General features: G+C 40.7%; 1 protein-coding gene across 4 annotated transcripts in view; it reads right to left on the bottom strand.

Annotated features, from left to right (window-relative positions):
- Positions 1-3,063: 3,063 nt before the first annotated feature.
- The window catches only part of CPNE4 (copine 4), a 233,255-nt gene continuing 217,953 nt past the window's right edge, over positions 3,064-18,365 (bottom strand). For all 4 annotated transcript variants that reach the window (XM_067291402.1, XM_067291400.1, XM_067291399.1 and 1 more), the window contains 4 exons: positions 17,332-17,383; positions 12,690-12,823; positions 10,201-10,437; positions 3,064-3,651 (listed from right to left, as the gene is read on the bottom strand). In XM_067291402.1, coding sequence (XP_067147503.1) covers positions 3,520-3,651; positions 10,201-10,437; positions 12,690-12,823; positions 17,332-17,383 — 555 coding nt within the window. In that variant the 3' untranslated portion in view covers positions 3,064-3,519. The remainder of the gene's footprint in view (positions 3,652-10,200; positions 10,438-12,689; positions 12,824-17,331; positions 17,384-18,365) is intronic.

The following is an 18,365-nucleotide window of genomic DNA, read 5'->3' as shown; positions in this document are numbered from 1 at the left end:
GACAGCACTCCAGTCACGCGAGCTATCCCACCATGTCTCTGTAATGGCAATGAGATCATGGCCCTGCGACCGCACACAGATCTCTAGTTCTTCCTGTTTGTTCCCCAAGCTGCGTGCATTGGTGTACAGGCATTTCAGAGAGGTGATCGAGCATGCAGGTCTCCCAGGAGGGGTAAAAGAGGATCCTCCATAGCCACATCCCATGCGCACTTCCCTGGCTGCATTCACCTGCTGGAGGCATCCCGACTTGAGCAGTCTTTTGCCAACTACCCTGGCACTATAACTCTCCCCTTCCCCCATCTTTCCTAGTTTAAAGCCCTCCTTACCAGGTTGGCCAACCTGTTGGCAAAGACCCGTGTGCCCAGCTTAGTGAGGCGGATCCCATCTCTCCCCAGCAGTTGTCGATCTTCAAACAGGGTCCCATGGTCGTAGAAACCAAAACCCTGTTGCCAACACCAGCAGCGCAGCCAGTTGTTAACTTGGAAAGTCTGTCTCCTCCTCCTCTCATCCATCCCCCTCACTGGCAGGATTGAGGAGAAGATGACCTGGGCTCCCAGACCCTTGACCACCATCCCCAGAGCTCTGAAATCCTGCTTGATGGTCTCCAGTTTGCCCTTGGTGTCATTAGCGCCCACATGGAAGAGCAGCAGTGGGTAACAGTCTGAAGCACGGACAAGCCTTGGCAGTCTTTCCATGACGTCTTGCATGCGAGCCCCTGGCAGGCCACCTCTCTAGACATGAGGTCAGGTCAGCAGATAGGTGCCTCCATCCCCTGCAGCAGGGAGTCCCCCACAACAGTCACCCGCTGCTTCTTCCGGGCGTTCCGGCAGGGCACAGGGTCTGTTGTCCCAGTTACTTCCCTTGCAGCCATGCCCATCTCCTCCTCATCCTGGAGGGCGCTAAACCTGTTCTTCAGCTGCAAGTCTTCAGGAGGAGTAGGAGCCTTTCTCCTCCCACGAGCAGTGACCAGTTTCCAGCCTTCTTCTACAGTGTCATGATGTACTGTTTCACACGGCACAGAGCCCTCCGGCAACTCCACTGCTGTGGGGGGTTGGGACTCCTGAAGCTGCACAGTCTCCGAAAATACCCTGTCTATCTCTTGCTCTGCTTCTCGGATGCTGCGCAGCCTACTGACTTCCTCCCGTAACTCCCTTACCTGAAGACACAACTTGTCAACAGCAGCACACCTCCTGCAGGAGAGCTGACTGCCAGCCCAGGCCTCCCGGAGAGGCCCCAAGCACTCCCTGCAGCCTGAGACCTGCAGAGCTGCATCTACTGTCAGAGGGTCGGTCTGGGTCGCAGCCTCTGACACAGCAACTCCAACAGCCACTGGGGAACGCGCTCTGCGGCGTGTCACAACCATACTTGAGGAAGCGTACACCACAGGGAACAGAAACGAAGGTACCTTCGTGCGCCCTTCTGCACAAACTGCTGCATCTGTTCACTGCCTCTGTTCACTGTGCTCTGGATACTTAGGAATACATGGCAGTGACCATCATTTTACAGATAGGAAATCTGAAGTTAAACAACTTGCCCAAGATTACAAAGTAAGACACTGGAGGAACAAAACATATGGAATCATTGACTTTTCAGTCATGTGCTTTAACAGCTAGAAAATGCTCCTTCTGAGAGTAGGGAAGGAAGGAAAAAAGGGTTGGGAATGGGAATAAGAAATGAGGGATGTTTTAGATCAGAAATAAGATACATTGGCAGAATGGTGCTTGAGATATTAGGAAAAATCACAGTAGCTTCTAGCTGAAATACATCTGCAGAGGGACAGATGTACAGTCTGCTGGGGTAAGCCCTTGAATGAACAGTCAACCATTAAATGAAAATGTGGTTTTGAGACCTATCAGTTGGGACATCTCCAGACAATTTATACCTATGACCAAGTAATATTGGCTGCCGGGTATCTCTGCTGTTCAGTATCCAATCACCTGAAGGAATCTTTACTAGCAAGCGTGAGAGATTGTGCTGCAGGATATAGATGGAACAGAACTGAATGTGCTGGGAGGACAGCCCCATGCATCTTGGCTATACATTACCTTCATTTTATGGTACCAAATCATCAATCAAAGCTGAGCCAATGGAAATTACTTTAAAATGAGAACAAGGAAGCTAGATTTCTATATTACCTGCAAACTCATTTTGAAATAGGTATTTCTAAAAAAAAACAAAAAAAATCTGCTTCTGGGTGAAATTTTCCAAAGTACTCAACATTGGCCTGACACAGATTCTTCAGGAACTAGCAATAAAAACATATTCACTTAAACAAGACCACAACTGGTCCAAAGCTGTGCATCCTGGAAAATCCCACCCTAAAATTATTTTTGGTCGAATCTTATCTTTAACTTCTAACAAGTTACATTTTTCACTATTGCCTTTTAGCAAATTAATAAGCCAAAATTCAAACACTAAGAATCACAATGATCTAGTTTCTTCATTTATATACATATTTCAATGGAGAAATCAGTCCACTGTCAATCTACTCTTGTTCCTCTTCTTTAAAATAGTGACTTGAATAGTCTTTTGGAACAAAACCAGTCTTTCTATCACACACAAGTGATCTATGTGTGAATGAAGTTTCAAACTACTAGTTGTCACAAAATCAGGCGATGCAAAATTTCTTTTAGAAAATGTGTCACGCAAAGTTGGATATTGTATGTAAGATTAAAAAAACACAAATGAAACAGAATAAAAAATCTTCAGCGTAACAGATTAAAAATCTGGGTAACCAAAATGCAACCCATTAGAAAGCCAGTCAGTTCATTTGGATTAAGTAGGCATATTTTAAGACATGCAATCCTGATGGACCATGCCCTCCAAGCTAGATGTGTTTGCAGCTGCAATCTGAACCCTTCATAATAATTGGATGTGTCAGGCTTTTGAAAAGTTGCTAGTCAGGCCACAGACTAAGTGGTCATGTTTAGGTACACACATTATAAGCTGCTAACATTAGAAATGTCCATGCTTTTCTCTTGGAACACTTTATTACCCTTTTGTTGGAATATGGAGGTTGAGAGCAGGCAGTTTTGTGGCAGAGAGAGAAATAAAGACAACAGCTGCAAAACTGTGTTGTTTTTATTTTTAACATGCAAAATACAGTTCATGCATCTGCCATTTTGAAAAATCTCTCAGTTCATAGCAGATTAAACCAAAGACATTTTGGCTATCGACTCTCAGTAAATATTTCAAAATGCTTTACAGTGTAAAGATAAGAAATTTAGCAAAATTTCAACAAACCTGTATAAAAAACAGATACAGATAACTTTTTATTTCAAGGCGACATGCTGTAATGTAAAGAGTTCACTTTTTTCTGGATGTTTTTTCCTCATAAAAAGTTTTCAACAATACAACCGCTTAACAGATTTAAGCCTTTAGGCTACACATGCAAAAAAAATGGTTATTTTAGTTAAAAATCACCAAAACGTGCTATTTTTTGTTTGTTTCATTTTTTTTAAGTACAGTAGTTGTAGACAGTAGCATTTTTTTAAATTTTGTAAAAGAGTGTGGGCAGGTTCATGGAGCTAGTGTCCTGGAAGACTCGTACTCTGATGTACATTTTGGTTTTATCCCTTTGCCATTGTAATAGTCCACGACTTGGTTTGGAACTTCAGCCAAAACACTTTTTGCTAGAGCAGCTGGGGATGCCTGCAGGAAATGGTAGAAAACACAAATGTTAACCTGTCACTGTGCTAGAAGTGCCAATGGGTTTCATAAGCATTGGTGCCATAAGATCAAGGTAGGAAGTATGGTATAGAAATGGAGAGCATAAAAATTCAAAGTGAGTGGCGGTATTGCTGGAACTTCATCTTGCAAGTCAGTTTGGGCTCGTACCTGTAGCTGCCCAAAACTAAGCTAAAGCCAAAAGTACTCTGGGTGGGTTCCAGGTCCATGTGGACTGTTTTAAGTTCAGGGCTGGGGCAGCTGTTGCCCCAAACTTGACTGCAGTCTGGCAGAGCACCATACTGCAATGAAAAGGGCTGCAAAGACTCCATATATCAGTATTCAATGAGGAAGCCTGCAGAGTTTAAGTTGAACATGAGTGCAGATCTCAATAAAAGGGAGGCCTTCATCACCTTTCTGATCTCCAGGCTCTATCATGGTGTTTTAATGGCTGGGGAAGTTTTAATTCAAATGAAAATATTTTGTTTTCATTGGAATTGAACCATGTTCACCAGAAGGCTTCATTCCTAGGCTTTGTGGGGGCTTTAAAGTCCTTCCTGCAACATATAAATGGTGGGTGTCAACCAGTGGCAGCTCTCCGTAAGAACTGCTGTCCCTTAAATGTAGAGATGGACAAGGGCTTTCGCCTCAGGCGGGGAGAAGAGCTACCTCCCAGTGCAATGAGAATCTGTGCCCTCCATTGACAATATACAGTTGCTGCCTCACACCCTGATAATGCTTCGTTTTAAACAGTGGGGCTCTGTGGATGTGTTGTGCGCAACCATTACCTGCACGTGCAGCGAGGTTGCTCTCCAGCCCCTGTACTCAGCAGTGACAGAACTGGGCTCCTGTTCTTCCATGTAGCTCAAAAGCACTCTGCTGCCCCATATTTTGGATTTGACTGTTTCTAAGCATTTTGAGAAAGCTGTTTCCAGTCCCCCTTGAGCCAGCCTACCTGACCATGTTCCCCTCTGAGCCCACCACAGAAATGCAGTAAAAATGCAAATGCTTAAACTTCAGTATTAGAGGTTTAAACTAATGTGTTTATCTCCAGTTAGAGCACACATGGGTCAGACATGCAGCTCAGCTCATGCACAATAACTCCTCAGCCTGTGGTTGGGTCATGTTTCTGCACACCAAGTACTTTTCCCCACATTAATGAACACTTCCCTCCTCATTGACTCTAATATTTTCACCCAGGGTTCAAAACCATCATATCACAAAGTAGCTGGATTGACTGGTTTTTTGCACTACTGTCTGTCATAGGACTCAATCCTTATACTTCCTGAATCTCACAATTAGGTTTACACAGGATGTACATAGTTAACTCACTGCTATTCATAGGCACACTACTCCAGGGATGCAGAAAGGGGAAGCGGTATTATAAATCCCAGCATCAAATATTATATTATAAATACAAAGATGTTGCTAGCAAAACTAGAAACAAAACTTACTCCACCACTGGTATTGAGTTGTGTATGTTATTAGTGAGGACTGAAAGGAGCCACTATTTCCTTACTGAGACATTTATACAAAAATGTTTGTGCAGGCAAAAGTCTGGAACATTTCTACATAAACAAACCGACAAGGCAGAACCCATACGTCGTATGACAGAACAGCAATTTTTTCCAGGTGTTACACAGTAACAGGACCCATCTGTTTTAATCCTTCAGAATAAAATTCATGGGCTTTCCACAGGTGCTCCGCTCTCACCTATACCTTCTCTCATTGAAATCATCAGAAAACATCCGTTGGGAGTCAGGCAAATGGCTGATTTCTATGTCACTACTGAGAATTATTATTTTTTTCAATCTCCCCTCAGTGTGCCAAAGCTGCATATACACTTAACCTGCTTGTCTGTCATCCTACCAGAAATATAGCCCTACATACAGGATAAAAACAGGGAGCAGAGGAAGAATCCTGAGTCACCACCACACACACAAGCCCTAGCAAATAGGAAACTTCACACTGTCTTATTTTAAAAAATGCTGCATAGCAGCACTCGCCATCAGCTTCTCGGGATCACATGTGTAGTCCACGTCTGAAAACTGGGCCAACGCTCATCTCTCTGCATCATCCTCCTGCTGCTGTTTGGTGTCTCTCCCAACGTCACATCCCTTCTTCCCAAATGAAGGGTCAGCCCTTCAGACCGGACACTGTAAAGGCTCAGATGCACGGCTGAATCACCACCACTGAAGGAGTCAACTGAGCCACAGAAGTGCCCAGATATGCACTCCTAGCCCAGAATGCATGTGAAATAAAAAGCCTTTCACTGAGGCTTAAGCTGACACATTTACTATGCCCAGAGGTGAAGCTGGCTAAGTGTGGGCCCACATACAGTTGCTCCAGGGTAGCTGGCTTGGCTCAGTGCTTAAGTCTGAACACGGATGATCGTTGCTTTAAAGAGTTTTATCATGGCAGTGATGTGTGTTGGTCCTGGAGCTCTTTCTAGTAGGGTAAATCCCCAAACTGGGGCGAGGGGTGATCTCCTGTCCGATAGTCCGGACTACCTGTACCATATGTATCTTTGTGATGACAAAGCACTCCCACTTCTAGGCCAGACAGCGCAAATCAGCTTTTCTGTAAATGAGAATCAGAACCAATAACTTTTGAGCTATAAAACAGTCACAGGCCAATGGTGCTGTGTAAAAGTTACCTTTCATTGGGTTTTTAACCCAGATGACACATTAATGTTTTACTCTAACATTTTTCCAGCGTTTAAATGCTATGCTTGAAGAGCATCCTAGCAATAAACACCTCAAGATTAATAGTTCTCAACTGATGGCTAATACACAACAATAAGATCAGCTGGCAGCAGGAAAATAATCCCCTTTGATGATAATTGGTATATGTTACAAATGACTGTTGATTCAGTTCTATAGCCTCACAATGCTTAATCTTTAATTACAATGCATGGTGCAAAACATTGCTCCTTGCAGTGGTAAGAGCTACACTTTCCACACTCATTTGTGATATGTGTTATTAAGTCACAGTTGTTAGGCTTTATGATTAAACACAATGAAGAGAGGAATATAGTCTACTTGCGTCATCAAATTTGTGCACAGTAAATCTATCGTGCATTCTACCAGCAGAAAAATTCAATTCTTAGAATATCATGATATTAAATAAATGGATTGAGACAGGTGATTTTCCTCATCTGCATTTCAGTTATTGTGAGCATCACTGTTCTACAGTTTCAGGTGAAGGACACTCACATTGCTGGGATGGTAATAATTACAGAGAGCAGAAATTCACTTGAGTTTAGAGAAAATATTTTCCCTCTCTTTTTTATGTTCCCCTGTAGTGAGTTGTGCACATCGCCCAATGTAATATGGGACAATTTTTAAACAATAATGGTTACCTTGGTTTTATCAAACCTCTGCAACTATAGGATTTGCTAAGAATCACTACAATTATTATTATTGTTATTTTTACAGCATCAAAGATATTCCTTAAAGAGAGATAGACAATAAGGCAAGACGCTTTTCTGAAGTACTCCTGATATGCTAATATCATGTAGAAAATTAAACCCTTATAATAAAGCTTTCTTTTCTATCTTCGGTCTTAAGCCTGCTTAAGTGGGTAAGAAGTTTTAGGTATAACTGTAACTAAGTGAAATGAGTTAAGTGCCTGTATGAGTGCCTTGCTGGATCAGAACCTTCTCTACAGTCAAACTCACCAACTCACAGGGACAGCTGTTGGAAATGTTATTTTCAATCGCTTTGGATAGACATGAGATTTTGATTTGCAGGCTGACCTGAGAATTGAAGTAATGAAAAAAATATTGTTTGGGTTGACTCCAAATGAATTTTGCTCTTCTGTTCCAGCAAAATAAAAAATAAAAATAGTCACCTCCCAATAGCATTTTCTTCCCTCTTTCTGCCAGTAGTAGAAGTAATATAGATTTAGGCAAAAATAAATATTTGATTTATCAGAAAAGTCTATAAATCTTATACCGCCTGATATTTAATCTTTCTATTGAAATCTTTCAAAATTGTTTTCTACTTAATATTTGAACATTCTAAGTAACAAAACCGAGCACACTGTACATTGACAAATGGGATGTGTTTTTTAAATATATTTTTTAATTAAAACTGTCAAATGTAATATGCTAATTTGTGATAATTCTCTTGCATGACCAAAATCCCCAAATTTGTGTTAAATCCGCATTTTTCTGTGGGGAAAGAAAATCTGGAATCAAAACATTACACTCATTTCTACCAAAAAATTCTTTCACTAGGTAACCCAAAAGGCATTTCCTTTTGTTTGTGCTGTGGATAAGTAAGCAAGACAGCTGTGAATGTCAGTTTGCTCAGAGAGATATTATGTGGGATACTTACACAATAAAGAATCCAGCCAGAAGTAGCTGTTGTTATGGGCATTCATCCATTACACTGGCATTTGTTGAAATGCTGAAAGATCTCAATAAACAGACTAAATATCAAGCTGTATAAGATATATAGGCTTTTGTGACATAACAAATACATTATTCATCCCTATACCTATATTATCTCTACTAGAGAAGGAGGGAGAAAAATATCTCTATTTAACAAAAGCACTAACTTTATAAGATTGCTATCCTTTCCTAGTACTGGGGAAGTTAATCTAAAACAGCTAAAAATAATACCTATTGGTGATTTGACCAATGCTAGCAATTAAAATCACACTTAGAATCACTCACAAGTTAACACTAATGGCACAGTATATTCAGCACCCAGACAGAACTGCAATTGTCAGCGTTAATCTATTCAATCAAGGATGATTTCAACTTTGTTATAAAGTCACAAAGTGAAACTAAAAATAACAAATGCCGCTGGCTTTGCCAGTTCCTTGCAGAAACATATTTTCAACTAATTGAAAGTAGGTCTAGCACCATCCTATAAATAACTTGCCTCTCAACACTTTTACAATAGACTACAGTGCAGCACTGCATGCTGTGATTATCTGTCAAAGGAGAATTGCAAGCTATGAGCAGGTCATGCTCATACTTTGTTACAGCAGATACTTAATAGCTGACTGAGTGGCACCATTGACATATAAATGTATGTATCTACAGTTCAGGGGCAGATTTGCAGCCATTTGACATGGTTCAACTGAGGTAATGGCACAAGGTGAGTCTTACATCATATGAGGATCCATCCTTTACATAAAGGTAGGGGGAAAAGAGGAACAAGTCTGTTTCTCTTATTCCTCAGAAGAGTTTGAAAAAGAAAGGGTGTCTAGCTCTAAGACAAATATGGCAAAACTGTATTTTGAAGAGAGAAAAGAGAACAATGCTTGAGTAGAAAGTATTTTGAAAGTAGCAAAAAACCCCCCTCTCCTGTGGTAACAAGAAAACCTAGAAAAACTAAAGAAATGTAGGCACTGCAAACCCATATGGAGGCCACAAACCAACCCAGAGTTGAAAACTTTTATGGGACAAATCAAGCACTAAGGATCACTAAAGCACAGGAGCAGTTTGGAAAGGGTAAACTCAAGAGGAGAATGAGAGTTAGAACCACTGTGGGGTAAGGAACTTTTCAAATCAAATACTAAGGAAATCCTTCTTAGACACCATGATGAGTAAAAAATGGTAAGCAGAACTACTTAATCATAACAGAAGGAATGAGGGGAAGGTGGGAAGAGAAGGAGAAAAATGGAGGGAAAGGGAAGCGATCAGCACCAGAGAGGAACACAACAGTCCTTCCATGCCTCCCTGTGGAGGAAGAGGGCCCTGGAAAACCTGTTTGTGTGGGGGAAAGCTCCTTCAGTGGATTAATACTGTCTCCACCCAGCTGCTGAGAAAGTCCCTGGGGATAGATGCTGCAATGGAGAGGTGGTGACTGAGGAAGAAAGTGTACATGGCCAAGGGATTATTTCAACTTTGGCAAGTGAGTTAATGCCGGGTCTGTTGCTTCCTCTCTTCTAGAGCATCTCCTACACCATGCTGGGCTCAGGCAGGAAGCGCTGGCTGAAGGCATAGGCAAGCTCTTACTAACATCACTTTCTGGGATGTGTTCTTATACAAAGTTTGGGACAGGGTTTGGAGGCAACCAGGATGCTCTAGGTAGCTAGCTCTGCCTGTGAGGACTTAGGGGGCTGAATTTCAATAAGTAAACAGTTTCTCAGGGAACACTGTGAGTGCAAATTCACAGCAATTTCAGCTGTCTCTGGAAATGAAGGGATGGTGCACATGTGTGGGAATGGAGGGCAGAATGCAATGGCCCTAATATAGAAAAGATGCAAAGAGAACGGAAAGAAAGACTAGGAAAGATAAGTAGGGGAGGAAAACCAAAAGAAGGGAAAAAGTAGAGCAATACAGCGCTCATATTATGAGGTAAGAACTGGCACCACAAGAAGCACAAGGGATCTGCCCCATCTCTTTCCCACCCTCCCCAGCTCACTAATGGAGCACGTTTCAGTCTTCATTTGTTTTTCCCCCCTTTCTCAGACAATAATGCTATAGACTTACTCAATATTTATTCCCATCCAAAGTTAAGCCCAGCCCCAGGGACCATCCAGCCCTCTGTGGAATGGGTGGAAAGGTCAGCTTACATGCTTGAAGTTCCTAAATGGCACAAACTGGACGATGTCTCGAAGCACAGGCTCGCCCTTAGGAGACCTCAGGATCCCATCATCACCATCCAGCATCTGCATGTCACTAAAGTCGGCGTTCCCCACCCCGACAATGATGACCGACATGGGGAGGTGAGAAGCATGGACAATGGCCTCTCTGGTGTCAGCCATGTCTGTGATGACGCCATCCGTCAGAATCAGCAAGATGAAATATTGCTGAAGTTGTTGGACAAGAAATGAAAAAACATGTCATTCATGTCATTAGTTAATCTTCCAAAGCTGCTTGCTCTTTTTTAGTATAAAAGTGCTTCTGGTAATTGTCACCCATGGACTTTTTAAAATAAAGCCTGTATAGTGGCTCAAATGTTAATTGCATTTTGCAGGCAAACATCCTCAGCTACTCATTTATCCTCTGTTGGGTTTTAGCTCTAGTTCAGGTCATTTCCAGGAGCTGAGAGCGCCAAGGAATGCATAGTGCAGAGAAGGAGGTTCCTAGCTGCTAGGAAAGGGAGAGTCAGGACTTTGGCTGGGAAGTCTGGAACAGTCCTGAGCTCCTCACTAGCTCTATTTTCCATCTGTTACACAGTCACTTCTGCTGACAGTTTCTGATTACATTTTTTTCCTTGGGAACCAGTGGGAGGCAGAGGGGAGTGGGGTATTGAAGCATTTCAAGCCTGTAGAACTGTCAGGGAGGTTATGACAGCACTTTGCAGAGGAGCCTTGCTAACAGGCAAGTGGGATTGGTGCAGCCCTCTGCAAACTCAAGGGTGACCCATATGTGGGAGGCCTGTGGGAGAAGCACAACACCAGGGTAGGTCTATTGCACTCTGCAGAGTAATGGGGTCTCTGAGGAGATGAAGGGTATGTGTATCTGTGCACAGGGGAGACTATATCCATTTTCATACACTTCATACAGAATCCTGAAGAGAGGTTTTCTCATTCTCTAAAGGAGAGCAAGCAATTTTGTGTGCTTGTCATTTCGTTCCCAAAACTCCAAGGTCCACTGGACTGGGATCAAATGGGCTGTGACATCTTCATTTGGTAATGGGGAAGAGCAACTCTCACTTGGGTCCTTTATGAATTGTTGGGCAGCTGGAGTCATTTAACAAATGTGCGTTAATAAAAAAAAATGAGCAAGTCGTAGAATTTGGTCATGGTGTATAAGAGATACCAACACACAAAACAGCATTAAAGTCTATGTGTATACAGCTGTAACAGCTCACACAGGGTTTTATTCATTGCCTCTTGTCATAAGAAAAACAAAACAGGCAAGGAGAGGATTTTATCTTGAAGAGTAGTGCTATAAATTAATTTATTTTTCAAACAAACACAGAATGGGGAAGTTCAGGTTAAGGAGGATGAAGTAAGTTACTAAATGTGACATATTGGTTCAGCAACAGTACTGGGAACAGAGTGAGGCACCTTAAGATTAGGTGGGTATGGAGATTCAAACAGAGCAATTCCCCATTCTGGGACTGGGACCCTACATACTATTCAAGGTCCTGGAAATGGTATTGAAGTGACAATCACAAACCCAAGGTTATGAACAGAAAAGTCTGGGAACTGCTGCCATAATAAGACTTAAAATATAGCTCACCACATGAAGAAAGCTTAGGGAAAGCTCCAGGCCTCGTGATGAGCTGCATGCCAGTGTACAGCTCTATTCTATTCCTATACATAGTCATTTTTCCTGCTGAGGTATGCAAGGATTTCTTACACCCTTGACTCCCACATCACTGCTATATTTATAGATGTTTCAAACCCAATGGCTCACATACTTTCTCCCATTATCTCATTCTCCCTTTCTCTCATTCTGTCTAGTAAGGCAGAAGAAAAATAAACTTAAGGTATTTCAATAACATACATTTAAAACACCACCTATGCTTAAGCTTTTTAGCCCCAAAAATCTGTTATAGGTTTTGTATTATATGTAGACTTACAGACTTGTTTCTTGACTTCTAAAAGGCACGTAATACTGCATGTCAGTAAGAGCAAATTGACAACAGTATCACTACAGTTTTCAAAGGAAGGGCTGGAGAAAAACCCTAGGTGAACAAAAGGAGTTTTAGTACAGCCTCTGCAAGATATCTGAAATTGGGTAGATTGTGGAGGGAAACATTAGAACTCATCTCCTGGTATGATCAACACTTTTAGGGCTCAGCCGCTAAATTTTTGTACCTTAGTGCTGCTATTTGTGTTTCCTCAGTGAAGAACCATGTGTTTTATAGTAATAAAGCTCTAAAAGCAGGAAACAGAACAGTGGGAGAAGAGTTTAAAGTTGTTACTATCAGTGGCATAAAGGTTAGATACACTGCTCTAGCTGACAGAGACTCAAGTTGCCTTCTGTGAAGGCAGTTAATGAAAACTGTTAAGACATGATTCACATACATTAAAAAGCATTGTTGTGATTGCCTAGAAGAGATCCATCATACAGCAAGAAAATACCAAACACAGCATAGTGCTCATACCGAGGCTTCCTTGGTGTTGGTCTCCTCCGATGCTGATTTTGCCACCTTCTGGATGATGGGAGCAATGTTTGTTGGCCCATACAGCTGCAGCTTTGGAAGGCAGCTCTGATAAGCCTCCACAACTCCTTGGATTCCTGGTATGAAAAGACACACAAATAAGAGGCAAGTAAGTAAGTAAGATGGAGCACATCACCAATATTCTGCTTTTTTAAAGTGTAAATAAAAGGCAGGTCCTTAATGAATAAATTCAAAATGTCACTTAATTAGCAAGGACTAACAACTTCAGATAGTTTCAGAGAAGCTGTCTCTAGCTGCCTTGAACCTATCTTGCAATATATAATTCATTATAACATGCTTCTCCTTCCCAGCAGCTTTTAATGTGTATTTTCCAGGTATCAGCTTGCAATGTAATAGGTTTCATCCTTCTCAGTTCAAGGTGTAAGTGATCCCTTGCTGATCACCAGGTAACATTCATGCTAAAAGAGCAGACACAAATTAGAAACCCTTCAACATGTTTCTCTCCTCTTCAGACAAATATTTATTTCTGTTTACCATGGTAGTTACGAACAAATTCGTCCTTTGCATATACAACCTAGAGCTGTTAAGGAATTCAAATATCTTTTTCAAATACCTGACTCCCCAGTGTGCTAAAAAATAATTTTTCAGGGTGATTTTGCATAATTGATTAATGGTTGAATTTGACCATGACCAAAACCTGTGAAATCTAGGAGTAAACAAAAGGATGCTTTGCAGTCTACAAAAAAAATGAACTTTAGTCAAGAAGTTTTGATGGAGAACTAGCTATTTTTTGCTTTTTCATTTCAGAATATATAGCCAGACCATGGAGAACAGAATTCTGTTGACATACTTGACAGATCACAGACTGGGAATTGGTGTTTTCAATCACTGAGAAGGATTTCTTGAAGTGATGCACATTACGCCCACATGCAGAACTCCCAACTTACCAGACCTAAAGGATTAGAGGTCTAAAGTTGGAAAAAAATGTGACAGACTGAAGAGCTTTGTAATGGATGCTGAAGAATGAAATGACTTCAGTAAGATCCTAAGCCAGTCTCAATTTTCACTGAGTTTTCTCAGTCTTTACTGAGACTAGCTTACTCATGATCTTTTACTCAATTATGTTTACAGGATATATGGATGCAGACCCATTACTAATAAATTAGAGAGCTGTAATTACTTTACAAAGACACACCTGAACCTCGTAGGTTGAGATGCTGGAGAACAGTCTTCTCTCTTTACAGGTAGTTATGAACATGTATTTCCATTGCAGCACTTACAGACAAAAGAGCACTCTCCAATTATATCTATGATTGGCTAAAATGTAATAATACAAAATTTCCCTTGGTAATTCCAGTGACTAAATTACATATTGGAAAACTGGCCCTTTGTTAGCTCCCCATTTTAAACCTGCTAAGGACTTCATTACATGTACTTATTGATCTTTCATGAAGGCCTCGTAAATCTTCACTAAGATGATGGCAAGATGCACTGTTTTTTGTCTTATGCATTAAAATAATATGAGATAAATCTTATTCCCCTCATTCCACACAGATTTAGCATGGTTTGTGTCAGAGAGTTGCTTTCGACTTGGAAAAAAGCATGTTCTAGAAACACACTTTTCTGTATGCAGTCTTAGATTAATATCTTTTAGAAATATCTTCTCTCCTTATTCAGCCTAATCCATTAAGATATGAGCCGCTTACTTGGCAACTTACTTTTCTTGTACCCTTTTGTTTTAAATAAGCCAATGTGTACCTTTCTTCACAATTCAACTCTTAGTGTTTTTAATTGCAATCCATTTTTAATAGCTGTATGAATGTGTATATTTGTATGTGTAAGGATGCATGTGTAAAAGGGTTCATTCAGATTAGAGGTTTTCACTTACTTTCTTCCTCAGACAATAAAGACTCTAAAAAGCCTGGCTTAAGTTTAGGCCTGGCTTAAGTTAAGGCTTAACTTTAGGCCAATTTTAGGCTTAATTTTAGGCCTCAGGTACAGCTCACTACTTCCACAAAGACAGGGATTTCATTCCTCAAAAGTAAATCAGCCATATAGTTTTTATATTGGACCCAAACTCTGTTTCTTGGGTCAAACCGAGATGCCTTCAGCAATTTACCCATGTTTTTTGGCTAGTATGATAAATATTCCAAGGAAAAATAGTGTTGAAAAATAGTGAACTTTCTCTCTCTCCCATTTTTGTCCCAAAAAGCAACCTCTCTTCACAGCATGTGTTGGTGTTACTGCACTCTGTGCCATCTAATTTAGTGAAAACAGCTAGGAAAGTCAGAGACACATCACAGAACAATTGGCTATAGGAGCTAATCAAGCATCCATGACAGGCAGGTGATGAGCAAGCCGCAACAGATGATTAAACAACATGTTTTCTGGTTTGTTTCCTTTTCTTGCCTTCATCCAACTGGATATTATTTTAAAAGGTATCATTTAGGAATCTAGGACAAAGGAAGTGCTTTTTATTATCTTTTAGATGTGCGTAAGAATGCTGTAAAATTTATTTCCTGGCTTTCTGTCATGTTGTCACCATCTTTCTATGGCTTCTTAACCCTAAAACTCCGCATAGGTGATGGGTTAACTTATCAGATAACTGAGTCTTATGCAAAGAATGAATCAAGCTTAAGTATGTAACAAATATTAACATAAGCCAAGGCAAAGTTCATGAAGCAGCTCCTTCATTTTTTTACCTCCTTTCATTTCCATAGTTGCACTTCCTTTTGCATACATAGTATAGATAGTAAATTCTTCACTTACAGAGTGTTTGTCTGTCCAACTTCTGGCCTGCTGTTGGTACTATACAGATGTGACAGCCTTTTCAAATTCCACCCAATCAATACAAATCATTATACGACAATGTCAGGGTGATAAAAGAATTAGCCTTGAACTTCAAAGAGGCATGAAAGGGGGGGACTAAAAATGTTTTCTTCATATGGCCTGATAGGGTTTTTTTCCTGACTTATGCAAAAAGAATACAATCTAGATTTCCTACAGCATCAAAATGTCCCATCAAGTTCCAGGAATTTGTTTAGACTGGGAAACAAAGCTATATTCACTATAAACACTATATGCATAAATATGGTATCACCTAAGTGCTGACCACTGTTAACTGAGATGTTTTAAACAGATCATGCCCTGTGTAGATGCCCACCTGTCTGTGTTCAGAATCAGGCAAACTAACACATTTCAAAACATGATTTCTTTTCCTGGTCAAGACAAAATTCTGAGGTCTGTTCTGCTTCCCCTCCTCAACCGCACACCGTAAGTTTGACTAAAACCTCAACTCCAGGCTGGCTCGCAAACTTACAAACACATCTAGATGCATACATCTAACTTGAACTTTTTTAATTCCTTAAAAGCAATATAAAACACTGTGTAAACACACTAAGCAATGCAGGTCTTATGCCCAATTACAGTTCAAGCATCTGATCTCCAGAAGCTGTGGCAGTCTGCCAATCCCAATGCATCAACAAAGCAGGAATGCCCACTGTACTAAAAACAGAGGTCTTGCATTTAGGATGCATGAAATCTGAATGCCACTCTTCCTTGAATTGCTTGTCCTCTCTTATTCACTTCATTCCCTGGCATCTTAACTCTCATCCTAAGCATATTCTGCTGACCATGTCTGAATTAAGGGCATTAATAGATCTGAAAAGGGCTGAGAGGAGCAACTAGGAAGTTTGAACGAGAAGAGCATTTTGAAACACCTGTTTCAATGTCTGGATGGCAGCAGAAGGATAAAGAGGAATAACAACAACCTGTGGAGTATAGACAGCAATGATCATCTGACCAACACTCTCATATGAGTGTTAGTTTGGGATTACTTGGTAAACTACTGAGAGATTATTGTCCTGTTCTCATCTTTTACAACATGTGTGGTGAATTGTGGCAGGAGATTCTAGAGAGTGAGCATCAGTCACTGGAGTACCTCACACATAGAAGACATAAGGCAAATCTGCTAAACAAATCTATCCTCTGACTACTGAGAATGAGTGACTGTCGCTAGAACACATCAGTATCTTATGCTGTGTTAAGACAGGCTCGCACTGGCATCCTGGCATTTGCTGCAATGTGTGCTTTCTTCTATCACAGCTGTCCTCAGCTGCTGCCCTGACTCTTTGGTGCTGGACATCACTGGACTGACTTGCAGCAGGCTACAGCTGCTTTAGGTCTTGCTAAATGACTGGCTCTGAAGAGAGGAGAGAGCGTCTTTGATCACAGGGATGCAAAGCCTGCCTTTGTGTGTCCTACCCTCCTTAGCTGCAAAACCTATGATGCTGCTGTAGCTGAAGACCAAATGTAGAAAAAATCTAGAAAAGATGGCTTCATTTTCAGAAGCACCTAGTAATTTGGGGAAGTGCAAGTGTTAAACAGCCAACTTAACATACTTTTAAAGGAATCTGTTTTTCAGAAAATAAATGTGTGGCACTTTCTAAGGTTTCTAAAGGTAAGTCTGACAGCTTGGAATCTGTCAGGTTTTGAAACTCTTGCCTGTTTTCTTAAAAAAAAAAAAAGCACTTTTAACAATATTCAGAGGATACTATAAGAAATACAACAGCATTCTGCATACAGAAAAACTACAGCAATCAGTCTGTCCTGAAATTAGTGTTACCTGCACATTCAGGGTTGTCTTCATTAAAATTGATTGCAAAATCATGAGAGACCTGCAGAGAAATGGAAAGGAGAAAAGATAACTTTAGTTCAGAAAAATTATTCCAAGTGGACTTGCAGTTAAACGTCCTCCACATTCTTTCTGTGTTAAACTAAAGAGATCTTTCATGTTTTCAGGCAATAAACATGAAATACAGTGCAAGCTGGAACTCCAGCAGAAGTGAAGTAACAAGACTGGAATCAAAGTTGCTAACAACAACAAGAAAAACAAGAAAAAAGCACATAAAGAAACACCTAAGTACATAAGAACACCCATAAATACAATGTCAGGACTGTTACCAATGCCATCCACAGAAGAGGATCTATATCTGAAGAGAGGTTTAAATGCAAGCTTTCCCCAGCTTAAAAACTCAGGCTGCAGGAGAGCTGAAGGAGGTTACGTTGCAGCATTATAGAACTGTTGACAGCACAAACCCAGCCCCATTCTGAATCCTTCATTTACATGTGTGAACAGCCATGGGACCACTCGGTAAATAATTTGTTCTCCAAAGAGATCAAGAGTCATGTGAACCCATTATGAAATAATGCTGTAAGAAATGTAAGGAGTCTAAAGTGGTTAAGAAATTAGAGTAGGTTGGGGGGAAATTAATATGAAAAATACCTCATACTCAAAATTTTTCTCAAATTTAGTAAATATCCTATTCTCTCCCTCTCCAAATCCATCTGTAATAAAATAGCACAGAGCTGTTTCTAAGAGAAATGACTGTGAATGCAAAGAAGTCACTGATTTTCTAAGAAAACAGGTGTTGTTTCTTTAGGGGCTCGTGAAAAGAATACAACATTTCTATATGCATAAATAATGCAAGACAATGTAAGTCCTGGTTTCCAGGCTTCCTTTGTCTGTCCATCACTTAGAGGTCTGCAGCCACAACACAAATCTCTCAGAACTGGAAATTTCTTCAGAAGCTCTTTTCTGGTTTTCAGGTTTGTTCTTGCCTGCATTTCTTTCCAGCCTCTTTTTCTGCTCCTTTTTCT

The sequence above is a fragment of the Apteryx mantelli genome, chromosome 2, assembly GCF_036417845.1.
Source record: "Apteryx mantelli isolate bAptMan1 chromosome 2, bAptMan1.hap1, whole genome shotgun sequence".
Classification (NCBI taxonomy): domain Eukaryota; kingdom Metazoa; phylum Chordata; class Aves; order Apterygiformes; family Apterygidae; genus Apteryx; species Apteryx mantelli.
Note: the sequence above shows the minus strand (reverse complement) of the source record. Positions and strands in the feature narration are given on the sequence as shown.